General features: G+C 37.1%; 3 protein-coding genes across 5 annotated transcripts in view; 1 reads left to right on the top strand and 2 right to left on the bottom strand.

Annotated features, from left to right (window-relative positions):
• Positions 1–4,314, bottom strand: part of LOC123875118 (baculoviral IAP repeat-containing protein 6) — a 45,339-nt gene extending 41,025 nt beyond the window's left edge. For all 3 annotated transcript variants that reach the window (XM_045920772.1, XM_045920771.1, XM_045920770.1), the window contains exons 1-6: positions 4,100–4,314; positions 3,682–3,869; positions 2,177–2,305; positions 1,479–1,708; positions 751–952; positions 168–411 (exon numbers count right to left, since the gene is read on the bottom strand). In XM_045920772.1, the coding sequence (XP_045776728.1) occupies positions 168–411; positions 751–952; positions 1,479–1,708; positions 2,177–2,305; positions 3,682–3,869; positions 4,100–4,277 (1,171 nt within the window). In that variant the 5' untranslated portion in view covers positions 4,278–4,314. The remainder of the gene's footprint in view (positions 1–167; positions 412–750; positions 953–1,478; positions 1,709–2,176; positions 2,306–3,681; positions 3,870–4,099) is intronic.
• Positions 4,315–5,380: 1,066 nt separating this feature from the next.
• LOC123875139 (multicystatin-like) lies at positions 5,381–11,944 on the top strand. The gene is made up of 2 exons (XM_045920820.1): positions 5,381–5,491; positions 10,905–11,944. Exons 1-2 carry the CDS (start codon positions 5,438–5,440, stop codon positions 11,787–11,789), a joined length of 939 nt encoding a protein of 312 aa, XP_045776776.1. The 5' UTR covers positions 5,381–5,437; the 3' UTR covers positions 11,790–11,944.
• Positions 11,945–13,478: 1,534 nt separating this feature from the next.
• On the bottom strand, positions 13,479–27,443 carry LOC123875125 (protein O-mannosyl-transferase 2). The gene is made up of 16 exons (XM_045920792.1): positions 27,309–27,443; positions 26,632–26,712; positions 25,831–25,915; positions 25,649–25,753; positions 25,042–25,150; positions 24,862–24,950; positions 23,668–23,856; positions 23,036–23,142; positions 22,581–22,773; positions 21,614–21,814; positions 20,211–20,321; positions 18,578–18,707; positions 16,290–16,438; positions 14,969–15,125; positions 14,080–14,223; positions 13,479–13,726 (listed from the first exon to the last, which is right to left on the bottom strand). Exons 1-16 carry the CDS (start codon positions 27,344–27,346, stop codon positions 13,509–13,511), a joined length of 2,106 nt encoding a protein of 701 aa, XP_045776748.1. The 5' UTR covers positions 27,347–27,443; the 3' UTR covers positions 13,479–13,508.
• Positions 27,444–27,785: the final 342 nt, after the last annotated feature.

The raw sequence follows: 27,785 nt of genomic DNA on the forward strand, positions 1-27,785 counted from the left end.
GTCTGCTTGCTAGCTATTCACAGCCCACCTGTTTAGCCGATTTTGATGGGAATAGAGATAGTTTGCATCCTGGGATCAGTCATAGGGTACTTTTTGTCATAGAAATCTAGCCTTAAGTGGACGAAGTTGCAGGCATCATGTAGTACCTATTATATAATGGTACTCACATGAATCCTTCTCCAGACTAGCCGACCAAACTTTATTGCAATCTGTTGTCAAAATCCCACTAAAGATGGAGTCATATGGGGAGAGGTGTATAAACTTGACCAGTTTGAGGCCACAGTCGAATTTCCAAATGTTCACCTTTCCATCAACTGTACCCGTGGCTATTAAATCTCCTGTATTACCTTTTGAAACTACCTTTACATTCGGATTCGGACAAGAGACGGCGCAAGCGGTAGCGTTGGTTACCTGGGGATCACAGAGCTTAATTACTAACTATTTAAATTAAAATATAATATGAATGAAAATGAATTAATATTTATTTAGCTCAACTTCTTTCTTTCTGAGCTGAGCTAGGATATTCGTCAACTCAGTGTCTAACACTGAATGATAGCCACCGAGGTTGGTTGATTCTACATTGCTGCTTTTTCACACTTGACAGTTTTTGTATAGGAAATCTGTCAATACGTTAAATTAATTCCTAAATAAAAGTTATTTGACGATTGAAAAATCGGCCTTAAGTGGTGGTAGCTGGTAGTAGGGCCTCAGGCATATGCTCAAAAATTACAAGTCCCCTACAAGTCTTACCGATATAGGCACATTGTGCGTGTACTCGCCGCGAACGAAGGGGCAGTTGGGCGAGTGGCGCTCGTGTTCCACCCACGGCTCGTCAGACTTCTCCCAGCACACCAGACACACCATGCAGGTGAAGCACATGGCCCGATCGTCGCCGCTAGGGGACGGCTGGTGGTAGAACCCTGCTTGCGCCATGCGAGCTGGGAGGGCCCATCTGTAAAGTGCACTGTTGATGAATCAGTTGTACACAAATCTCTTAAATTTTTTTAACTGATATTTTTAATTGCATGGTACATCCATATCCAGTAGACACAATTGAGAACCAATATTTTTGCTATGTATCACTTTGCTATGTTTTACAATTGTCGTCAGTAGACTTATAGGTGACCTATATGTCAGCCCTACTGTTACATACTGAATTAAAATCAAACAGTGATTAAATCTAAAACTATAACAATTCGGGAAAATCGCTAACTTTATACACTAATGTCATTGCCGAAATATCAAATGTTAAATAATAATAGAGTTGAAAATACCAATATTTATACTATTTAAATTTAGTTCATATTGGTTTCATTTCTGAAGCCCACTATTATAATGTAATAACCTGCCATTATTTTTGATATGTGACTAATAAAAAAATATTTGGAATTTTCCTTAAAGTATAGGTAAAACTTTTTAATAAAAATTATAAATAACATAGTAATCTAGTTTTAACAATAAAATCAAAAAACACAAACTTGTAATCCATGTGTGGCCATCTTTTAAAGGACCTCTTTCTGTCTGCCTCCGAGTACATCAAGCCCTGCACCTCTTTAGTGTACAGCATGAGGTCATTGGCTTGTTGGGCCACTGCAGACGCAATAGCCAGGGCTGGTATCCGCCGGTTTTGTGCCTTCAAGTCTTGCACCGCACTGATCATTACGAGGCGTAGCGTCGGGTGTGGAAGGGAGATTGTTACTGTACTCCACTACAACAAAACAAATAAATAGTACCCTAATGAAGGCCGACTTCTGGCAGAAGCTGATCAAGCCGCTATCGTCACAACTTTCAGCTGAAGATGAACCCGAAGATTTAAGAACCCTAAGAAATTCAGTTCAAGTTTGGCTAAAAGTGAGTAAAATAATGTTTTTTTTTCTAAGGTTTTATTGACTGTTGTCTTGTTGACGTATTCATTTACTTAAACTAATGAAAAATAATTTACCTAAAATAAATTTCATAGCTTGCTAGAAACTTCCAGCCAAACTTCAGTCCATTTTGGCCAATTTTTGATTTGGTCAGACACTAGTCACTACAAATAATATAAATTAACATGAAAAGCTTTATTTTTCTGCATATCAATTGGTAGGTTATCAATAAATCCTCTACTCTCACTGTCAGGATTGCAAAGTTGGTTTAATTTACAATTTGTATGAACTTAGCTACATTAATATCTTACTTTTTGTGCTTTGACACCTTTCTTGACTGGTTCAGCATCAATTGCAAGCTTCAATTTCTTGGTGAAGTCTGCTAATCCCTCAATTGAATCAGAGTCCAAGTTTTGAAGACATTGATACAGAAGCACAGCCTAAAACAGTTATGATGGCATTGGGAAAATCTCTTAGATACAACATAATCTTCATAATGAGCTTCATAATCATGTTTTGATGTACAACCTTGGTTGATTGACTGCTTCTTACATTTTGTTTATTCTTTTTGATTAATATACATTTAGTTCACAGAATACGAAAGAACTTATATTTTATAATACCTAACTACAATGATTGACTGAACTTATGGTATTCTTAGTGCAGCAATGCATTGTAGGGCAATAATTAGATTGTCAGCCAATCAGAAGTGATTGCAATTTTCACATTGGTGCTGTTATTTTACTGTAATCGAACTGCACAGTAGAAGTGGTCAAATCTATACTAATATTATGAATGTGAAAGTGTGTCTATATGTCTGCAAGCTTTCCACAGACCATCTGTTACTGTTGTGTTGATTATGACAAAATTTTGTAGAGATAGCTTGCATCCCCAGCCCGACTAGCATGGGCAGTAGATAAAAATTATATCCCCGATTATATCCACTGATTTCTATGACATCAGTGGATATAATTGGGGGATATCATTTTTATCTACTGCCCATGCTAGCCGGGCAGGGAAGGACATAGGTTACTATTTGTCCCAGAAAATCAAAGAGTTCCACAGGATATTTAAAATCCGAAAACCATGCCAACAAACTCACGAACATCTTTTACTTAGTACAGAGATAGCGAGCCTCCTGGAGAGGATATAGGCTACCTTTATCCTGGAAAATAAAAAAGATCCCACAGGATTATTAACTAAAACCAAAACTTAAGTGGACAGAGTCACAAGCACCATTAGTAAAAAATATTTTAGTTTTCAGATAACTAAATTCCATAACATGACTTTAATATTTTTTATGCAAAGAAAGTTGTCTGTTGTAGCAAGGCTCAATTATTATGTTAAAATATGCAAATGTTATCAATTCTGAACAATTCTGAACAGTAAATAGTTTGTAACATTCAATGTAGTCATTTGTTAAAAAATTGACTAATTTTGATATTTTTTTTTAATGTAGGTTTATATTTCAATAAAACAACATATTTTGTATGTATACACAGTGAAAAACATTATTAACAGGTTAATAAGAGGGCATCAATAAATAAAATTAAAAACATTTATAATATGAAAAACTAACACTGCGGTTGTCACGACCAAAATATATTATCAGTTACTTGGATGACAGTATAACAATTTTTGACAGTATTTTCTTTTGGTGACCCTTCTATCGAAGGTTGGCAATCCACTAATGTATTGGTAATCAAAAACTGTCTTTGCCTGCTACACACTTTAAAAGTAACTTTTGATTTAAGTGTTAGAATAGTTTAGAAAAAGAGGAAGTTTAACATACCACTTCAAAGCAAAAAATTCTTACCTCTGACAAGACAAGCTCAATTCTGACTTCGAAGTTATCTGTCTGCTTATGGAACACGGGCCTTTGCAACGCAGTATTTAAGAGTAACACTCCATTATAATCCGTTCGAGCGCCTACCCCACTACTATCCCATACAAACACACGGTCAGCTCCCGACGCGTATTCCACGCCCAAAGTGCCCCCATCATCTACAAGCACAACGGAAACACATTACTATTATATTCACCGGCTATTTGAGATAAGCAAGGTGCTTGTATGGTCTGAATTGTTTACAGAGACCTGTCAAATTCAGACAAAGTAGGACACCATCAATTGGACTAGACCTCATCTCATATGCTATATTTTAGTGATATGCAAGTGATTTTGTGTCCAAGATCGTCTAGTAAGCATACAGAAAACAATAGCAATCCAAGCTTACCCGCTGAGAGATGGGATGACTGAAGAATCACACCAGAGTTCACATCCAAAACGTGTACACCGCCAACATCAGTCTTCACTAATATGATATTTAAATTACTGTGATACGTAAGTGAAGTAACAGGAAAGTTCATGCGTATATAACCATCTTCTCGTAATATCAAAGAATCATCGCCCATCGTGGCCGTGAACACATCTGTCTATTCTACGTAAACGCCATTTGTAATTAATTTTTTTTATGTCAAATATTTTTACATAAAGTGGCCAGACCTAAAAAATCTATTGAATCCATAGACAATATTTTATCTCTTATGCACTGTGCCATAGATAAGGGGCAACTAGGGGCCAACATGGGTCGCAACATGAACCAACAAGGGGGCCAACACAGGCAAGCGTGAGGTTTGTCTAGTGAAAACTGGAGCCCAGAGCTGTAAAGCCAGTTGGAAAAAAAGGAAGCTTGAGTGATTATATACTCTTTGATAAATGGCGGCAAATTTAAAAAATTATGGCGTGGTGGAGGCATTGACTTATTAAGGGTAAGTATGTAGAAATTCTACTAAATTTCATCCGAGCGAATCCGGAATCAGCCCGTTCTGTGTAATACTAAAATATAGATTAAAAAACAATTCCTCGTTGGTCTAGTGACAGTTGGACAGACATAACTATTTTCGCATTTATAATACATAATTAAGTAGGTACCTAAGTAAGTATGGATTGAAAAATAGGTAGTAGGTAGGTTAGATAGGTATTACACCTATATGGATATTTTTCATTACCTAATTTCTAATTAAGTTGGTTAATTTTATTTAGTTTATACGATGCCCGGGACTTCTTCGTCTATTTAAGTTTTCTACAAATCCCGTGGGAACTCTTTGATTTTCCGGGATAAAAAGTAGCCTATGTCCGTCTCCGGGATGTATGCTAACTCTGTACCAGATTTCATCAATCGGTTAAATTACTGTTGGGCCGTGAAAGCTAGCTGACAGGCCGACAGACAGACACACACTTTCACATTTATTATATTAGTATGGAGGATAATCTAGTTTAAGGACTGTTATACCTATACATAATATTGTATAAAAGCCCTGTTAAAATAAATAAAGATAATAATTAAAAAAACCTATGGACAGGTACTTCATGCTACCCACAGAAGTGGGAATAAGCGTTCGAAGCCAGACAGGCGAGTCACTATGTAATCTATAAAACCTGAATTAATAAAATGACGTCAAAACAGCTTGAGTTTCAAGTTGTGATAATTATGTACCTATTTTGTGACATTCTTAAAGATTTTGTATGGTTATAAAATGGTATAATACATGTGTATGATATAATCGAAGCCATGCGGTCGAACAGTGCACTCGCGTTCCTCTTGCTTCTCACTGCTTGGGGAAATGTGAGTACATTTATGAATTATTTTCTCTCATTTATTTAAATTCTCATTAATTTTTTTAAATATTTTTACATAAAAAATCGTTCAAGTGTGGTCAAGAGCACCATCGTAGTTATGAAATAACACTTAATTTATTTAAAAATTTTGTAACGGTCATTTTTTATTATTATTTTCACATTCACACATTCTGTGAAAATTTCAATTGTACCTATAAATGTTCATGAGATACAGCTGACAGACAGATGGACGGACGGATGGACACCGGAGGCTTAGTAGTGCCCCGTTACCACCACCCTTCGGGTACAGAACCCTCAAAATCATTTTTATCAAAATAACTACGTACGTACGTACGGGAACGGAATACGTATCCCACTGCCTATCATTAAGTTCGAAGAACCAATAGAGTGACGTTGGGGCCCTAAGCTGCTGGGGTAGTGGTCCTCGCATAGTAAACCGAAGCGTTGGCAGACTCCTCACTAGGTGGACAGACAGCATCAAATGAAGGGAGCCGCTGGGTTTAGGCGGCGCAATACCGGGCCTGTGGAAGTCCCTACAAGAGACATATCTAGCAGGGGATTTCGATCGGTTGGCTGTCCGGTAATGCGAGGGTGCCTGGGCTAGACGGAGCGATGACATCCACGCAGAAAGTATCTGGCATCGATTTATGTCATTGCCAAAGCCCGAGAACTAGGTAATGTTGGCGCTATGTCCAACAGTGGATGCATATTGGCTGTTAACCATCATATCTCTATAAATGATCTTTTCTTAGCTAATATCTACACCCTAGAAATAACTTGCAGGATCTTCGAAATTTCAAGTCTCCCGAACAAACTTTCATCCCCTATCTGATCACCCAGGGGTGATTTTCAAAAGATCTTAATATACCTAGGTCCTAGGTACTTAACGATATTTAGGTACCAGTTTTCATTATTTGAAACTACTTATCTAATATTTAATGCCGATTTTCATGTACAGTTAACTTCAAAAACCTAGGACTTTCACATAACCTTCCAACCCTAATTTCATCCCCTTAGGGATTGGTTTTTTCATAAGTCTTTCTTAGCTGATGCTTCCGCCCTAGAAGGAACTTATCTTCAAATTTTGGGTTTTTGGGATTTCGTAATTAGTCAGTGAGTGGTATTTCGCTTTTATATCTAAGTAGATATAATACATAAATAAGTAGGAAGAAGATAGCAGGTGAAACAGCCTAACTGCCTGACGACTGATTAGATTTAAGTACCTACTTGAGATTTTGCATCCATGTTTTCTGTATATAAGCAATCTATCTGTGGCACCTATAAGGTAGACTCCAGCTAAAGATTTTTTCGAAATTCCATCCGAGAAAAGACGGAGCCCCGAGCAAATCATCTAAAATATGTAGGTTATCGGTAATTAAAAAAAGTAAATATACCTACATATTTAGTTATCGGTAAATAATTTAATATTTATTTTGTTGATGTTAGTTTGTTAGGTATTTGCCCTGATAAAAAACAGCGTGAAGCATTTTTATTGCACATAGTCGATCAAGTTAATTTATTATTAACATGAAGTATGTACCTATCTGCATATTATTTTAATCTTTCTAGGGTCCGTATTAAAATAATATTAGACCGCCTATCGTTTTATCTAGTTTGTCTGTTTATTTGTCACAACCATTTTAAAAAGAAGAAACTCGTTATTTTACTGCTAGACATAGAGGGAGAGCATAGTATAGGTTGGTTAGGTTACTTCCGAACACGAAAAGATATCAGTCAAAAGGTATTCTCGCTGAGTACTTAGGTAGGTAGGTACCTACCTAGGTATTTTTATAAATTATTGTAAGGTTTTTTGACAAACACGACGGACGGACGGACAGACAGACAGACAACAAAGTGATCCTATAAGGGTTCCGTTTTTCCATTTGAGGTACGGAACCCTAAAAATCCAGATTAAATTAGTACGTAGTAGGTACGAAGTTATAAACAAAATTATCTCAACTATTGTAACTAATTATAATTAACTAGTTTTTTTTGCACTCGGCGCGGGCGCGGTTCTTAGCGGAAGGCTTGGGTTCGATTTACGGCTGGGATAAATAAATTTAAAAAAAACTACATTAATCAAGAGATATCGGGAGGCTTCAGCCCCGGCTAGCCTACTAAACTATGAATTATGCCCTATCGACAAATTAAAAATGTCCCGGCAAAGCCGCCACTACGCATTACGTGCCTCGGCCAATTTACAAGTTTCGTACATAAAAAATGTTCAAAAACCTCGACTTTAATAACCACAGACAGACACTAAAAAGTAAAAATAATTTAATTTATTACAAAAATATAACCGGATAGCAATCTATACTTTTAATATTTTATTATTTAATAAATAAAATTGGAATGTCTGTCTGTAATTTCGAAATAATTACCTCATATTAAGCTCATATGGTTATTTGAAAGATACCATTACTGAATCACACGTTTTTAAAATTTTTGTCTGTCTGTCTGTTTGAACGGGCTAATCTTCGAAACGGTTGGACCGATTTTGACGGGATTTTCACTGACAAGCAGAGAATTGGCCAGGGAGTAACATAGGCTACTTTTTAACCGACTTTCAAAAATGGAGAAGTTGTGTTTTTCTATCTATGTACACTGATATCTCCGAGATTTCTGAACCGACTTGCGTAATTTTTTTTTTATCGATAAAGGAACTTTGCGACATTGTTTCATAAAAAACTTGGATTCCACTACTCAATCCTGATGCTGCAGGGGACCTGACCATTAAAGCTGATGGGATTTAGAAACTGTCGGTTATAAGTTTATATTGAGGGTATCTATATCAAGTAAAGACTTTGTCGTTGACCTTGAGGACCCAACTCTTCAACCCTGATGTTGCATTCATAAATCCTGGTGATCCGGGATTTATAAAGGATGATCTGTTTGAATGTTTTTACGTGATACAGAAACACGTTGCATCCCGGGAACGGGCTATTAGGTACGGATAGGCTACTTTCCCATAGAGATTTAAAAACTTAAATCCACGCGGGCGAAGCTGCAGGCATCAGCTAGTAGATAATATTATCATTGTTCGTCTAAGCATCTTTTAAATTACCTTTGCCTACCTAACTGCAATAAAGACTTATTTGAGTGCCAATTATAAAAACTGACTTAAAACACGATTAAAAATTAATTAAAATTAATATACGATATTTGATCTAAATAAAGGCATCTGTTTTACTGCTTTGTAATAGGAAGCTACTAGGTAGGTACTTTTTATAAGTATTAATTAATAAAAAAATAATTAATAAAAAATATATAGTAAGTACTTATGTATGTACTTATGTATATATATATATATATATATATATATATATATATATATATTAAGCATCGATGTACCTATTTAAGCAACTTTTTATGAAGATTCAATTTTACAAACAGCTTATACAAATAATAGCTGGCAATTTGGCAATTTAACCTTCGTAAAGTTTTAACAGATGTTTAACACTGATCCAGCGATATCGTTCAAAGGTAACAAGTGTAAATTAAAAATTTATAACACCCCCGACGATCCAAAGTATTTGAGTTTTCCAAAACATCATTTTCAAATAAATAATTATGTATTTAGGCAACGTCCATCTTGACAGCTTGACATTTGTCTATTGACATAATATTATGAACCTAACGGTTATCTAACCTTCTTTTCTACAAGAAAAATAGAAAAGAGCTGATAACTCTTAAACGGCTGAACCAATTTTTTTAGATTATAGCTAAGAACACTCTCGATCAAGCCACCTTTCAAACAAAAAAAACTAAATTAAAATCGGTTCATTCGTTTAGGCGCTACGATGCCACAGACAGATACACAGATACACAGACACACAGATACACAGATACACACGTCAAACTTATAACACCCCTCTTTTTTGGTCGGGGGTTAATAAAGAAAATATGATTGTAGTCTGACATGCGTAGTCTTCCATTTGAAAATTCTTGTAAATACAACATACCTATAAGATCTGCAATACAAAACGCCACGGCCATAAAATTGTTTTGTTTAGCTATTAAAAGTTAATCTTGGTTAATCTCGCTCGTGGTCAACGTGTTAGACTATGGAACCACAAATTGGAAGTACCTATATTATATTAAGAGTCCAGCACAAAAATCTTTAAAAAAAATTAAATATATTTAGGTAAGGTATCCTAATATAAAAAAAAATTATAACTTCACACTCTGGCCATTATCTTCCAGTCATGACATTCAAAACAGGATGTTAATGTCAGATTCCAACCCACCGCTTTATATTATCTTTTTTCTATTCATTTTTAAGGTTCCGTACCCAAAGAGTAAAAACGGAGCCCTATGAATTTCACTCTGCTGTCTGTTCGTCTGTCTGTTCGCATGTCAAAGGTCTCTAGCTCGTAGACGATATGAGTTACAAACCAAAAAATTTAGTATTTGGTGTAGGTAGAACGTTGACCCAAAACCAATTATTTTTAAGAAGGGCAATACATGAAAAAGGAGCCGAAAAATTTTTTTTTACGTAGGTACCTACCTACCTACCTACGATGTTCTAGCTCGGAAAAGAAATATTTCATAGACCCAAAATATAATTATGATCTTCATAATTATGAACGGAACCCTAAAAGAGCGAACCCCAACTCGCACTTGACCGGTTTTTAGGGTTTCGTACCTCAGAACGGAAAACGGAACCTTTACCAATAGGATCATTTTGATGTCTGTCTGTCTTTGTCACGGCTTGAAGTATAGGTTGATACTAAAGTCTGAATATTACAGGTCATAGAGGTCAATGGCCTCTAATTGGTATTATATATTCATGTTTCTAGTTTAACTCAATAATAAAAAATTAGCTTTTCAAAGAAAACACCATAGAAAATATCTCATCATCGGAATTCAGAACCTACTAGGTAGGTTCTTTGGGCTGTCATAAATCTGTCTCAGAATTCGGATCGTTTTCTTACCAATATAATAGTAAAAGGACAGACAAACCTAATTTACTTAATTTAGACATGTTAAACCTCGTGACTTCAGGCGCCAGGCGTGAGCCTATTGTTTAGAAGTAGTACTAAAATTAAGAGTCTTCAATTTAAAATTAATTTTTCAGCAATATGATTAGAACAAGATAGATATACAAATATTCTAAATTTATTTTAGAAAAATACATCAGAATTGACGCCATCGTTTTTTAAATTTCTTTTTCAAATTGTAAAATTATTATTTATTTCTTTTAAGTACAGTTATTAATTTGTAGCGCCTTCTGGATTATATTGTTATTTTAGTTTTTGAGGCAAATCGAAATATATAATGATACGAATGGAACCCTCAGCCGCGAGTCTAATTAGTACTTAGCCGGTTATTTTATTTAAGTCCACCTGCACTGCATCCCTGTTTTGGTTAAAAATATTTATAGATTATTTTGTTTACAGGTCGCTTCTGGGCTGCAGAGACCTGGCAGTCCAATAGACCAAGATCCTAGTGATCCTGTTTACAGAGACCTAGCAACGGAGTCACTAACAGTTTATATGAAAGAACATGGTTTAACATTAACTCAACCTCATGAAGTCACAGAAGTTACAAAGGTAACCACGCAAGTCGTATCCGGAATAATTACCAGAATAGACTTCAACGCTTTATTAGACTTTATGCCTGTCACCTGCCATTCAGAAATCTTAGAAAGGCCCTGGCTAAATGTTAAAGCTTATACTGTGACTTGTGACTATACAAATCATGACCGTAAAGTCCGTAGTATTCCTGGTGGTCAAAACGTAGAAAATGTAAATGACCCACTTTATATCGAGCTGGCGGAAGAATCGTTGAATAAATACGTAGTGGACCACGGTTTAACTCAATCTCATAGTGTTGTACAAGTGAAAAGAGCGACAAAGCAAGTAGTAGCCGGTCTTATTTACAGAATAGAATTTGATGCTTTATTAGGCTCGAGACCTATGACTTGTAACTCAGAAATCTTGGAACAGGCTTGGATGAACGTCAGAGATATCAAAGTCAATTGTGTATCTCAATCGCCGATTGTTGGTGGTCTAGTGGAAAAAGACGTAAATGATCCTGTTTACATCCAGTTGGCATTGAAGTCATTGCAAAAATACAAACAAGAAAAAGGCATTTCTCAATGCGACAAACTTTTACGTATCTTAAAAGTAACTGAGCAAGTTGTATCTGGTACATTGATTAGAATTGACTTTGAAGCGACGTTGACGTACACAGGCGATGTCTTATGCCATTCAGAAATCTGGCAGCAACCCTGGTTACATAAAGAAGAAATCAAAGTAAATTGTGTAAACAAAGCATACTGATTTTGAACCATCCAAATCAAATTTCAAAAATTCTAAATTCCGAAAAAAAAAATGGACTTAGAGTCTTCTTGAGCTTGGCCATGTTGAATTTTAATTCATTAAAAAACTATATTATGATGTAATTTACATTATGATATTAAAAAAAAATAACCCTTAACATTAAAGTTAATTATTATCATTGAATTATTTTTATTTACAAACCTAAATTAAAACAGAGTAAAATATGGATGTAAGTACGTGATAATTTTGTACTTACATATTTTTCCTTAGTAGGTAGTAGGAACGTGATACTTGTTGTACGATTTGCACTACATCTTTTTCAGCCGGCACATTAAAGCGCATAAAGCGTATCATTTATCAAAATTGGTTGAGCCGTTGAGTGGTAACGAACGGACGGACATACGAGTACATACAGGTCAAAAACATAACCTTCCTTTTTTGCTTCGCCGCAGTCGGGTAAAAAGATTTAGTTTCCCTTCACCTTTTGTATTATTTTGCCACAAATACCAGGTTTATTATGTAGAAATACCTAGTACCTAGTTTACTTTGCAATAACATGTTAGAAGACACGCAAAGAGCTATTCGTATATTTTTTTTTAATCTATTATCACGAAAGCTCAAAGGACTGTAATAGAAAGTGAAACAAAAAGTGTTCTTTAGAAATCTTAAAATCTTTAATGTATAAAAATATAAAAACTTTTTAAAAAGGCTTTTCACAAATAAATTAATTAATTTTAACTAAGAATATTTTTCTACCTTATTATAATATTATTGTCATAGGACGGAATTATACCTATACTATATCAAATACAAAAATGTCGTCAAACCTAAAAATTAAACGTACCGTTCTTATTGTAATTAACATTTTGTAATTTCAAATGCCGTCAAATATTATGTAAGTGGCCTCCTAAGGTACAGATACACTACTGTGTTGTTGTGTGTTGTAACGCAACTCAATATGGCTGCGACTATGGACCATCAGGAGAGCACGCCGCGAGCGTCATACGAGAGCGCGCAGACATACATCGCTCGTCGTACCAAGTCGGCTTACTTGGTCACGTGACCCGAGAAATAGTATGCCTACGGTGGTGGGACCCTTCGATGGCACTCGCGCTCTTAAGAGATGGAGAGGTAAGAGTTTACGCGATAGAGAGGCGTTTAAATTTTAGGCTACAGTGCTGTGCGTACTGAATTGCACTTTATTACTTATCACAAGAGTTGCTATTTTATATTTCTGTACTTGGAAGGTACTAATAAGTATTCTGTGTTCATACTTTGCTGCTATCACCTACGGCGTCGTCACGTCACAACAGAGTAATATGTTTCCGCCTTTATTAAAACCATGAATGAGTCCTTTTATTCCTCCCGTGGAATTTAGGGCTGCAATAGTTTTCTATGCCCCCCTGTCTTTGTAATGCCTTGACAGGGTTCCACGAGAGTCCCATTTTTTAATGTCTGTTTCAATGGGCATCTACCACATGTAGTTGGTTGTTCGATCAGGTCTCCTTTGACCGAAAAAGAATGAGTGAGTTCTCGGGTTGACATCTGTCAAATATTACGTATTTGACAGATGTCAAAACACGTATTTTAACATCTGTCAAATACGTTTCAAAATTACGTATTTGGCAGATGTTAGAGGACCACAACCAGGGTTTTGTTACCATAACCGTCGTGAACCGATAGGCTGCCATTGGAACAATTTAGGTTTTAATTAAGACATTAAAATTCCCAAGTATCCAGCCATCTCAAACCCGAGACAGTTGAATTAGGTTCGTTAGACATCGGTCCGCTCATTCCATACGTGAGAGGCGAAAACAGATAGAAACTGTACACTGTGGTCGATATCACGAGACCTATGGCGCTCTGGTACACCGTGCGGCCTAGCTCCGGGCTCAAGTAGCTCTTGATGCTCTGCAGCAGGTACACTGTGAGGATACCTGTTGGAAATCACACTACTTAATATGAAACATCACTTACGCTTGTTTTTTCTTGTAATGCTTTCCTACACTTTGAGAAAATAAACTTACGAAAAAAAATATTGCACACAAATGGAATCGTAAAACTATGAAAAAAATTTAAGAGCCCGTGTGAGGTTCTTAATCTGACTACCGAAAGCATACTTGACACTGCCATTAAAAATTGAACTTTAATAGGTTGCGTTATGGAACAAATTTTAAAATCTAATAAAATTAACATGTCGGTGACGTGACCTTGAAGTTTTCACCCATCCCAAAATCTCCGAACGCGTCTAAAGAAGTTTTCACTTCTATAAGTTTGTACAAAATTTTACCAGTGAGCATAGAGCTGAAGACGAGTGCGGGGAAGTAGTGGTGGAAATACAGCACGCGCCCCATCGCCCAGAACGGGACGTAGTGTAGCGCCCAACCCGCAAAGTTCCACCCTGCTGCGTTCAGTAGAGCCCTGTTTTCACCACCTGTATAGAAAAAAGATAAAGTTCAAAACTAAGGTTGAAATCTATAGACCGCACTTTGAATTTGCTTAGACTTAAGTTTCAGTTAAAACGAGACAGATTTATGCCAGTTGTATAACGCTGGCTCGTTTTAACAGTGTCTTAAGTCTGCGCAAAGTCAAAGTGCGCTCCATAGCTCACAGCCTAAGAAATCATAGTAAATGCTGAAATAATATAGTAAAAATCGTTTTCTGTCGCTTTATATTTTAATATTGTTCTATATTTCTGCTTATATACTCAGAATTTTTTTCTATTTCATTCGTCTCTGATTCATTCATTCATTTGTCACTCAATAAGATAGCAAAAAAATTCAGAGATTCACTCTTTTGGATGTATCATTCGCCATGTTGATTTTGTTCATATAAATTGATGTGTCATATAAACTGTCACCTGGATAATAGTAACGAATCGATTATTCATCAATCACTATGGTGGAACACATATAAATACAAACACACGTACCTACAGCTCTTTCTCAAGATCAATGTATCAATGGTGCAATGTTTCTTGCCAGGTACTGTACTACATTATGGTGTGTAGAGAGCCGACACAATGCGATTAGTCATACATGATTATCACTTGTTGAATTTGTAAGATAATGATGTAATGGTGATAACTAATTACGTAAACTTAAATCTAAAGCTACAAGGGCTGCAAACGCGCCCCGGTCTGAAAAGAGCCCACAACAAACTCAGCCAGTTCAAATTACCTTCTATGGGTTTTCCAAAAGCTTGCGCGCGCTTCTCTCTAATAGAGTTAACGACGAAGAGCAGGAAGAAGACCGCCAGGAACGCCAGGTTTCCCCACCATACCACCGGATTGCCCAGTAAATAGATTCTGTGTGAATTTGCAGAGAAGAATTGACCCTGAAAATTATCATGCATTCAAAGACGGTCTCTTTAAGCTCATTCGCATAACACCATCCATATTATAGACATATAGATACTCAGATCTATACTTATAATAGAAATCCCTCAAGATAGTTTAAACGTTAAAATTACCCATATTAAATTATGCAAAAGTGTACGAGTATTATTGGTTTGTACTTCAATCACGTCACAACGGAGCAACGGTTTTTTTTTATTATAGTTAAAGACACTGAGAGTAACATAGGCTACTTTTTATCTTGGAAAAACCAAACGTTTCGTGCAGGAAAGCATGCTATTTTTCATGCTTTTGTCCTTCAGTTACGCAGGAACATATCAACAGATCCACGTGATTTTTCCCATGGAAATAGTAAAAGACATGTAAAGTGACATAGGTTATTTTTCATTCCGATAAAATAAAGAGTTCCCATGGGATTTTTCAAAAGAATAAATCCAAGCAGAATTTGTCGCGGGTATCAACTAATTAGGTATAGTTGCGGCTAACGTATACGCGAATATATAAAAGACGTCATTGCATCGCCCGAAAAAACTCACAAAAGAAATGTGACAAACATTATAAGGTCACATGTGTCTAGTCTGTGACGTACACCAATACAAATAAGTGAAATAATGAGAAGTAGTGATGGACTAGTGGCAAACACTTTGGCATAATATTTGGGAGTCCAGGGCTCGATTCCGGGAGGAATCTCTAACTTTACGAAATTTGTGTTAGCGGTGAAGGAAAACATCGTGACGAAACCTGCACATCTGAGTTTTCAAAAGCGTGTAAACTAGCGTGGATGGACCATGACTTATGATGATGATGAAATTAAATTAAACTAAAGTGAAGTGACTTTGGTTTTGGTGGTGGTATTGTAGGCATTGATTCTCTAAACACATACGTTTTAAAATATTTGTTTGCTTATCTGTATCTCTGTTTGGTTTTATAATAAACACGAAACAGGCTTTCTAAGGGTCATTTAAATTTTTAAATTTTAATCCATACAGACGAAGACGAAGGTAAATTATTATGACCTCATTAATAAATATATTTCTAATAATCATAATATCAATAAGCGCTTAGATTAATTTCTTACGTAAGTATTGTCTGTCTGGTATTTTCTCATTTCTCTGCCTTTACATAAGAATAAAATAAAATATTACCCGATAGTTAATAGGCCACTGCCAGGGTTGAGAAGTCACTTCTCCTTCCTTGGGTTTGAGACCGGCGTTTCCATGCAACATGACCGCGTGCGACTCTATCAGTCGTTCTAGAAAGCTCGACGCGTACACCTCGAAACTCATCTTTGGCACTATAAACAAAAAATAATATAACTAAAATTATATGTATAGGTGTAGAATATATAAGAAACTGTATAGAGGACGTTAAGCTAACGCTAAATAGAATACCCAGCCGAGTTTGTTGTGGGCTCTAATCAGACCTGGGCGCGTTTGGAACCCTCGTAGCTTTAGTTTTAAGTTTACGTAATTAATTATCACCACTATATCATCTTACAAATTCAACGATTCTGACAATCAAAAGTGTGTACAAACCTACTTTGAATAAAGGATTTTGAGTTTGACACTTCATATACGTTTGTCCATACAGACTTATTACGCCGATTTTCTAGTATTTGTTGTTCTAGGCATAAAGCTAAGTCTGAAAGTTATGACCCTTAAAATATCTCTATTTTAGGCCAAATTTTGAGGCAATTTTGTGCGTAAACAAAACATGTTAAGAAACAACAAAACTGTGCTAGTTTTGTTCAAAAATATTGATTCGTTTTTAAAATAATAACAATTCCAGATTTCCGGTGTTAAAACATCGTCCATCTCATTCTTCAATATGGGACGCTCCTAAATGTTGATTGAAACAGCGTGCGCTCAGGCTCGGCTTGAAGTGACTATGGAGTAATATATGTCACGTTAAAGAGTGAATTGATATCTAAGAACTGCCAAATTGCTCAGAACCGTAAAACAGTATCTCTTTTTTAACTGAGAGTCAAAATACCAATTTTCATAGATATGATTTGAAAAATGACAGAGCCTCATACCAACTCCTAAATCCTTCCAAAAATTCTTTCTTAGTAAGTGACTACTTCATAAAAGGAACCCACTGTTTAAATTTCAAATTTTTATCCCCAGCAGCGGTTTCTACTGTGTTTTGATACTCAGTCTGGGTAATATTGTGTACTTTACTGTATATTATGTGGAAGGATCTAGGGATCCGCCGCATTATTGTTCCAAGAAAACTCCTTCCACTATGTTATTAATGGAAGGGCGACCCCTTTCACTAAAACATCGATATCAGACAGAATACGAAGCAAGAGAAGAGAGAGGGTGAGAAGAGAGAGATACAGAGAGAGAGAGAGAGAGAGAGAGAGAGAGAGATATTTAAAAACAATGTTTTTCCGCAAGTTCCAAACGATCATTTATCAACATCTGTTATGGTATAAAATACATACATGAAGAAAACAAAGGATTACATCATTGGTCACGTTACTGCTACGGGCGATAAATAAAGCGGAGAAAACTTTGGTATTTAAACAATAATTAATTGGTTCCACTTCACCATTAACATTTATTTGCACAGCTACGATAATTTAACACTGCAGCCAGCACTAATCCGGACAGCAAATTAGCTCTTCTGATAATTCATGTTTTCGTTCGGAAATGCGTCTTTTCGTTTATTTTGTGTTCCTGAATGTAAATTATTGTGAATATTCATCATCATCATGATCAACCCATTGCCGACCCACTACTGAGCACGGGTCTCTTCTCAGAGTGAGAAGGGTTTAGGCTATAGTCCGCCACGCTGGCCCAATGCAGATTGGCAGACTTCACACATGGAGAACTCTCGGGCATGCAGACTCACACAAGTAATATACGACCTTGAATGGGAAGAAATCTCTGTTTAGAGATAAGCATTTCTAATGATACTTAATTTATTATTGTAATTACAATTTTGGTACATGAAAATAAAGAAAAAGTTATCCCACAGTATTTAAAAAAAACATCCATGCACACGAAATCGCGGGCATTGTCCAGTATTACTTACTATAAATGCGGATGTGTGTCTGTATGTTACCTTTTCCGTGAAAAGGTAACAGCAATCCAGCCGTTAAACCGTTTTCGACGTTTGGTACAGAAATAGCTTGCATTTCGAAAACGGACATAGATTACTTTTTATACCGGCAAATCAAAGAGTTCCCGCGGGATTTTCGGAAAACCTAAATTCACGAGCGGTGTTCCCACTAGATTACAACTTGGGGTTATTCAAGGGGCGGACCAACAAATTCCTGAAAGGCCAGCAACACATCGCCTCTGGTGCTGGGCTGCGGTAATCACTTAACATCAGGTGACCCGCCTGGTCATTTGCTCCCTATTTTATATTTAAAAACAAATCACAAGGTCGAAGTAGCGGGTAAACGCTATAATGAAATAGAACTTACACTGGTCGAAGATATTATCCTCAACGTTCCAAAGCGCGTTATTATCGCGTAGGTTGGGGTTGCACGCCACCTCTTGCTGCTCGTAGCCCCACTTGGGCAGCTGTTTGCCCGTCGTCGTTAAGGCACACGCCTGTACGAGGAATGATGATGATCAGGGAAGATGGATGATGACATAGACGCATGGTATCACTCATGCCTCGGTGACAAGGAAGTACAAGAAATAACACTTTTTAATTTTTGTGGCGGCCACTTTGAAATTTTTAGGCTTCCGTACCTCAAAAGGAAGAAAAGGATCCCTTATAGGATCACTTCGTCGTTTGTCTATCTGTCGTGTCTGTCAAGAAACCATATAGGGTACCTACTTCCCGTCTTATAGCACAAGTAAAGCAAAAACTCCGATAACCGTGAATTCGTGGTTACATCACAAGAAAAATTATGTGCAAATAATAATAATTGGTGTTTTCAATTTTCAAAGTAAGATAACTATACCAAATGGGGTATCACATGAAAGGGCTTTACCTGTATATTCTGAAACAGATTTTTATTTATTTTTTGCATAACAGTTTTGGATTTATCGTGCAAAATATCAAAAAAGAGAAATTCAACTCAGTACGGTTACGCTTCACGAGATACAGCTCGCTGACAGACAGACAGACGGACGGACGGACAGACAGCGGAGGCTTTGTAATAACATACCGTTGGCATCATTCGGGTACGGAACCTTAAAAACGAATCAACATGAAGCGGAGCTAATCGTTCCGTCTCACTTATACACTACACACAGGTATAGCGTGTAATTGAGAGGGAATGATTAACGCCGCCATTTTCGACTCGTTTCTTTTAAGGGTTCCGTACCTAAAAAGGAAAAACGGAACCCTCATAGAATCACTTTATCGTCTGTCTGTCTGTCTGTCTGTCCGTCTGCCCGGTATTTACTTCCCGTTGATCTAGAATCATGAAATTTGGCAGGTAGGTAGGTCTTATAGCACAAGTAAAGGAAAAAATCTGAAAACCGCGAATTTATGGTTACATGACAAAAAAAAATTAAAATGTGTGTTAAAATTCAAAGTAAGATAACTATACCAAAATGGGGTATCATATGAAAAGGTTTTACTTGTACATTCTAAAACAGATTTTTATGCTTAATAGTTTTTTTGATTTATCGTGCAAAATGTCGGAAAAAATACTCGAGTACGGAACCCTCGGTGCGCGAGCCTGACTGGCGGGTATTTTGGTACGACGGGTAATAGGATCAAATGAGTTTCAAAACTGCAAAAGCAAATAAATCAATCTATACTATCTTTACAAATATCATAAATGCGAAAGTGTGTATGTCTATTTGCTAGCTTTTTACAGTCCATCCATTACAAAATTTGGTACAGGGATAGTTTGCATCCCGGGGGTGGGCATGCTATTTTTTGTCCCGGAAAATCAGAGTATCCAAGGGATTCTTAAATAACCTAAATCCACTTGGATAAAGTCGCAAACATCATCCATTTGGCATATAGCAGATAGCATGCGTTCTGGAGGCGGACATGGGATAACTTTTTCGCGGAAAATCAAAGTTCACACGGGATCTTCAAAAAACCTAAGCTCACGGGAACGACGTTTGTATGTACTAAAAATGTAATACCTGCAAATAATGCACAAAAACGAGTTTGCTTCGCACTGTCTGTATTTCATCGCCATCTTTGCCTCCCGACACTATTATCTTCCAAACATCATTCGCATCTCCAACGCCATCCTGAAATAAACTATAAGTCAGTCTTTCAAAAGAGAGAGTAATAAATAAATAACCTGTTTCGTAAGTACAGAGGGCCCTACCTATACATTGTCGACGTTACATTTAGGCCTCATTCGCACGAGAGCTTTTTTAACAACAACAAAAAAAAGCGTTCAAATAGAACAAATGCATTCCCAAGTATCTGCTCACACGTCAACGCCTTTTTAACGCGCACTTTATATTATCAGCGCAACGCCGTGTTTTGACTTAGGGCTAAAAGTATTCTTTTGCAATGTATTGATGCGCTTCTTTGTCACTACATACACTACATTTTGGCGGCTTTCTTAGCGCAGTAATAAGCGCTGCGGTCTTATTCGGTTCGGTGTAGCGGTCGGTTCGATTCCTGGCAGGGTTCGGAATTTTATAATTTCTTTGGTCTGGTCTGGTGGGAGGCTTCGGCCGTGGCTAGTTACCACCCTACGGGTAAAGCCGTGCCGCCAAGCGATTTAGCATTCCGGTACGATGCCGTGTAGAAACCAAAGTAGTATAGGTTTAATGAAAACTGCCATACCCCTTTCAGGTTAGCCCGCTTCCATCTTAGACTGCATCGTCACTTACCACCAGCTGAGACTGCAGTCAATGACTAACTTGTATCTGAATACAAAATAAAATATTTTGAAATATCCTTTCGGTTTCGGTATAAAAGAATTATTATAATTTTAATTACGATTATAATTATTATTATTTAATTAGGATACGTTTCACAGTTTTATTTATTTATTTAATTAAGTTACTAGTTGACTAAACGAATCCATTACTGCACGGTGCGAGTTAGCATCCGAGCGCAGCGAGGGCGCTATTCGCCGTGCCGTAGATTTGTTTCTTTTCTCTACTACAGAACTTTGCGTATACATTTACTGGTGTTTCTTGGTTTTCTTATATTATTACAGCAAACCGGCATTCCATTGCATCACATCACACTAATATTATAAAGGCGAAAGTTTGCGTGTATGTGTGTAAGTATGCGTGTGCGTGCGTTTGTTACTCCTTCTTGTTACTCTTTACTTTTTTTGAGAGTAACAAACATACATACACACACACATACGAACTTTCACCTTTATAAATATTATTAGTGTGAATTGATTCCTCATTGTCGTGGTTCATGGCCCCTTTTCATTATTCACATAATGGTAAAAGTTCTCTTGGGATAATAAGGATAATGCAGTAGGTTCTTTAGATCCGTTTGCTTTAAGATTGTAGCAACGTGATAATCAGAAATGCATGCATCAATAAATCCTTGATGAGGGCCTCACCTCACCATACCCCGTGACCTGCATGAACTTGCTGGTCATAGGAGCTCGTTCGCGGTGCGAGTGCAGGTTTCGGCCGGTGACCGCGTGCGTCAGGCGCACCAAGTCTCCGCTGCGTACCAGTACGACACCGTCGACTTCTTCGCGGTCGTAGGGCTTGACGATCCATCTGTTGTTCTCGTCTTTATGTGTGTAAGTTGTTATCTGAAATAATTATGTACTGCAATAGCTATTAACTAAGTACCTAAAGATATTAACAGTTACCTTTAAAATCACAATATGACCAGAATATTATATTATTATTTTATTATAGATCCACAACATGGATTTTACTTACAGGATCAATAATTTGCAAAATTCAAAAATTTTGAACTGGGTTTGGGCTAGTGACCCAAGGGTTTGGTTTAACTTCAATTAAAAACAAAGAAAAAACAACTAAACTTCTTATTGCCAAACTGAAACTTTCGCTACAATACTTCCTCGAGTTTAGTATACTTCAAAATTCAAACTACCTTCTAAGTAATTTTTCACAGTCACCGTGAGAACATTATCACTGATTTTTCACTTTGGGCTTTGTTCAAACCATGTCTTTTAGACACACTGTCAACTATAGTTGTAGCATGACAACTGTGAGAAAAATGACACGGATTTTGTCGACTTGATATCTAACAAGTGTAAATTAAAAATTTATAACACCCCCGACAAGTGAAGGTTACAGTAACTAGAAAAGAGCTGATAACTTTCACATGGCTGAACCGATTTTCTTGGATTATAGTTAAGAAAACTCTCGATCAAGCCATCTTTCAAACAAAAAAACTAAATTAAAATCGGTTCGTTAGTTTAGGAGCTACGATGCCACAGACAGATACACAGATACATGGATACACAGATACACATGTCTAAGTTATAACACCCCTCTTTTTGGGTCGTGGGTTAAAAACTGGGTTTCTTCCTAAAACTTTTCACTCACCTGCTGCTGCCTAGCTCCAGCCCCTGCAGGATATAGATGGTGATGCGAGTGTAAATAGCCGCCTCCCGTGCGATGGTTCTTCAGAGTGACAGTCGCCCCGAACGCCAGCACTCGCGGCGCGCTGGCATTGTTCAGGCTGTTGCCTTCCAGACGCGCTTGGAAACCCGACGAGTAGAAGCCGTCGCCGTTACCACTTAACAATGGGAAATTATATTAATACTAGCGGATACCCTGCTGTGCTACTACGCTAAAAAAAATGTGCCTAATGCATTATTTTGGCGGTCTAGAAGCATCTTCGCATTATTGCCTTTCTAATTCAAACCTGGTGAATCATTGTTATACTATTACCTACCTATTCCTAGGTTTCCTCACACTGAATAATTTTAACAATATCTTTTATTTTCCGATTTTTGTAATACACTTTTATTGGTGCTATTAGGAAGGTAGGTAATTACCTTTTGCTGAGCACTGTGAGATGAATCCAGAAGAAAAACACGTAGAGTAGTATCGGCCATAGGATCAATGTAATGCTTCTTCCAATCAGATGTTTTACAGTTAAACTCTGCAAACAACCATAATTTCATGTACACTGGCTAAATCTGCCTTCTATTCCCATTTTCTTCTTACAACTTATATCACAAACGTGAGTAGTGGTAGTACGTATTGCATCCTTGGTAGCTTGCCTTTCCCGCATGTTTAGTACTGGGAGGGCGGGCGGTGCATATCGCATGCTGCATTTTTACATACAGATATACCTACAGATTTTTCGATTTTAGCGAATTACAACATAATAGCTGATGTCTGAGACTTCGTCCGCGTGGTTTTGATATTTAAAATATCGTGGGAACTCTTTGATTTTCCGGCATAAAAAGCTGCCTATGTCACACTACAGGTTTTTCACTGTATCCATACAATAAATCACGCCAATCCGTTGCTTCACCGCATCGTGATTGAAGGACAAACCGCCAAACAAATACAATTTAGCAATTATAATATGGGTAGTGATTAAGCTTATGGTTCCTTGTATATCATGGACTACACACTATACAACAAAAGAAGAGAAGGCATATAAAAACACAGTTCTTACAACAGGTTTCGTCAAATCGCCGAGAATGTTCCACAAATCGGCGATAGTGCGCAGGCCGGCGAACAAAACGATGAACAAGCCCACAAACTTCACGGATATGGTACTCGCGAGCGCCGCACCCAGGTACACCTGCCACGCTAGCATCCGAGCAGAAAACGGCGGCAAGCCTTCCTCAGTCAGAGTACGGACCTATTAAAACATAACAAATACAGTCATCATGATCAATCCACTGTCGCCCTATTACTAAGTAGGACTCTCGTCTCAGGGTGAGTAGGGTTTAGACCATAGTCCGCCACGCTGGCTGGAGTGCCAGCCAGGTAATCTCCCAGTGTGTTGGATGCTGCTGGCACTTTTGGATGCGTCCGAGGGAAAAAGCAATATTCAGGCTGGTGCGCCCCAGTAACATCACACTAATATTATAAAGGAGAAAGTTTGTATGTGTGTGTGTGTGTGTGTGTGTGTGTATGTTTGTTACTCTTTCACGCAAAAACTACTGGACGGATTGGGCTGAAATTTAGAATAGAGATAGATTATACCCTAGATTAGCACATAGGCTACTTTTTATCCCGGAAAATCAATGAGTTCCCACGGGAATTTTAAAAAACCTACATCCACGCGAACGAAGTCGCGGGTATCAGCTAGTGGCTAATAATTTCTCTTCAGGGATATTGTTGGCTATGGGCTAATGACTGCACCTTTGAGAACATTATGGAGAACTTTCAGGAATAATTTCCACACAGTGTTCTCTTTCACTTTAAAGCTTGACACTTACTTGCTCAAAACGCATATAAGTCTGAAAAGTTACGGATAAAAAGCGGTGATAGCCTATACTCTATTCGCGGAATGAAATTAGCATAGTGTTCTCTCTGTTTGGCTCTATCATTTGCATGAGATTATGTTACAGAGAAAGTGCTATATTTCCGTCATCACGCGGATATAGTAGTTAAGACGTCGGTCATCAATATGGGAGGTCGGGGGTTCGATCCTGAGCACACACCTCTAACAAATACAATACTCAGCATTAAAGATTTACACATCGAACTTCAGAAAGAGACACGTCGGCAGTTTTGACTTCCTAGAGCGTTGTCTCTGTCACTCATACAAATATATTTTGTTGCTGACTTGTCAGTCTCAACGACAGCGACAGCTTTTAGTTATTACTTATTAAGAATCAAACAATAAAAAAGACTTTACCTTGAACACACCATATATCGTGCAGCTCATGAAAAACAGCAGAATTGGGTCTAGTAAAATGTACCTATTGAGTGTTAAGAAGCCAACATCTGAAAATAACATAAAATATTACGTAGTTATTCTATTAAGCTGCCTTCCTCCTACAGATTTTGCTAGAAATTCAAAATAATTATAACATACCACACAGTAAGAGTAATGTGCCAATTATGGTAGAGTCAAGATTCTTTGTCATTTCCCAAATAGTCAGAAACGTTAGTGGAATTATCAAAGCTCCCAATGTTGTGCAGAACTGTAAATAACACACATGAAAAAATAAATAAACAGAATAAATCTAGTAGGCATAATTTTGCTTTGCGTACTGTACATATTTTAACTAAGATGTAACAACTTCTGTCAACACTAAAGAAGTGTTCACATCATAAGATAATGCTATAAAAAAATATTTTTTTGACTGTGATCTAATCTATTACACTTCATAAAGTGTTTGTTACTCTTTCACGGAAAACAACTGGATCGATTTGGCTGATATTCGGAATGGAGATAAATTATACCCTGGATGAACACATAGGATACTTTTTATCCTGGAAAATCAAATAGTTCTCGCGGGATTTTTAAAAATCTATATCCACGCGAACAAAGTCGCGGGTATCAGCTAGTACTTAGTATTATAAAACAATGTTACTGTTTATTTTATAAAGTTTAGTTTGATTTGAGGTGTTTTCGAAATTGACACTGTGCCTCTGTTCCACTCTACTCTGAAGATGTGTGTTGTGTGCCTTAAACTTACAATTCGCATCCCTTCATATCTTGCACCATCAAACTTGCTACCAGGTTTTTCAAAATGAAATGTACCATCATAACCAGTAAGTTTACCGGACAAGGCTATAAGCATCTGAAATAAGTAAATAAAACATTTAAAAAATTAGAGCAAACATTAATGAGTTCTTTTGATTTTGTTAAAAAAAATACCTTTCCAAGGGGAGGGTGAACATCGAAAAAGAAGGTTCTGTTTATGTAACTGCTTGCCATTTTGCCAAAATGTGTTTCATCCCAGCTGAAAACATAATTTAAATAAAATCTTTATTTTAAATTTGACTTTGATTTTTTAAAGTTGATTCTTGACTGCAATCCACTAGTATAAATGACTTTGAACCCTGGGCATGCCTCTGTCAGTTTAGCAGTTCACATAAACTCATGCCATGAGATTCCACGTAGCAACGTACCATACCATACCTACCTACCATATTGGAACAATAAATTGCTTGGTGGTATTTCTTTGCTGGTAAAGTGGTAACTAGCTAGCTTGACACAGGACTGCACATTGAAAGTATTTTTGGATATTCTACTTGAAAGAAGCCAGGGCAAGTCATCTATATATTATAAATGCATGAGTGTTTCATGCATATCTGCTCAACCAATTTTGATAGAATTTTGTACATCCTGGGAACAGACAATGATTACTTTTTATCCCAAAAAAACCAAATCGTTCCCACAGGTATTAAAAACCTAAATCCTAAAGGCCTAAGTTTTAAAACATGGTATACAAGATGAAGCCAGCAACTTCATTCGCCTGAATTTAGGTTTTGAAAACCCCATTGGAACTCTTAATTTTCCAGGAGAGAAAGTAGCCTGTGTCACTCTCTAGGTCTTTAACTAACATACAAAAAAAACACACCGATCCGTTGCTCCATTGCAACGTAATTAAAGGACAAACCAACAAACAAACACACTTTCACATTTATAATATGGGTAGTGATTTATGCAACTTACCACACATGATCTGGTTCCAATACTTTATAAAATCTTGTCAGGAATGTAGCTCCACAGACCAATCCAAATGTTATCCACCATCTGCATTAAAGTTTTCAGTTACAATTTCGCTAATTCTGTTGTACACAATCTCTAAACTGCCGAGTATTTTAATGTTGTCTTTATCCACAAAGAGTGTTATGAAAAGGATAGCTATAGATTTCGAATTGTCGTTTTAGTTTCGTTAAGAGATTGGCCCAAAACTGAACACAGTCTCTTCTTAAAATGAGAAGGGTTTAGGCTAAAGTCTGCCATGCTGGCTCAGTGCGTCAATCGAGTAAGTAAATCATCATAATTATCAACAGACAGATGTCAACTACTGGTTCCTGTATCCAGCAGTATCCTCTTGTAGGGACTTTCACAAAGCACGGTCTTGCACCACCTGAATCGTCACTCCTGGTGACTCTTTTACTGCCCATTTAGTGGAGATCTTCCAACCCTCGGATTTCCTGTCCTAACACCTTGGGACACTAACATCTATCGATTTTTCGAACTACATGCCCTGACCATTGTCACTTCAGCTTCGCAATCGCTAAGTTACTCTTCTAATTTCTAGGAGGCCCTTAGAATTAAGTAAGTAAATATGTCATAGAAACTTATTAGAAATTAAAAGCACAGGACAAAAAATTTATAGGTACATCTTAGATGATGAACATTTTTCGCCGTTTGCAGCCATTTCGCTGCTATTCTAATTCACCAAAAAGTCATAAACTAATTTTAATTTAAAAATCTGAGAATAAAAGGAATAGGACACAAAAACAAAATCACAACAAAATCACAGATCACTATATACCTGCAGTCTAAACAAAATTATGACATTTGCCAAAGAGTATGATAACAACTACGTTTTGGTGGAGCCAGACGCTTGCGACAAGCCATCGAAGCCATCACAAGTCAGCATCGGCAAATACCGTGTATGGCTTGCCTGCTAGTCAGATCGAACATAAGCGCTCACCAAGTATTGGCAACGTAGACTGTTGGCACTTGGCAAGCATACGCAAACCACGCTAACACTCATCCACTTGGCGGATCCACAAACTTGTGACCATCTTGTGACAAACAGTAAACAAGTAATAACTAGCAAGAGTGTGGGTGGGTTTGCGTATGCTCGCCAA

The sequence above is a fragment of the Maniola jurtina genome, chromosome 19 (assembly GCF_905333055.1).
Source record: "Maniola jurtina chromosome 19, ilManJurt1.1, whole genome shotgun sequence".
In the NCBI taxonomy this organism is placed as follows: Eukaryota; Metazoa; Arthropoda; class Insecta; order Lepidoptera; family Nymphalidae; genus Maniola; species Maniola jurtina.

Excerpts from the sequence above, each read along its gene's own strand:
- LOC123875139 (XM_045920820.1), top strand. The coding sequence starts at position 5,438 with ATGCGGTCGAACAGTGCACTCGCGTTCCTCTTGCTTCTCACTGCTTGG. Across the intron at positions 5,492-10,904 it reads TTCTCACTGCTTGGGGAAAT|GTCGCTTCTGGGCTGCAGAG; the intron begins GTGAGTACATTT and ends TTTTGTTTACAG.
- LOC123875125 (XM_045920792.1), bottom strand. The coding sequence starts at position 27,346 with ATGGCTGCAAACGGCGAAAAATGTTCATCATCTAAGAT. Across the intron at positions 25,916-26,631 it reads TTGGAACCAGATCATGTGTG|CTGGGATGAAACACATTTTG; the intron begins GTAAGTTGCATA and ends TTATGTTTTCAG. Across the intron at positions 23,857-24,861 it reads CGATATATGGTGTGTTCAAG|GTCCGTACTCTGACTGAGGA; the intron begins GTAAAGTCTTTT and ends ATGTTTTAATAG.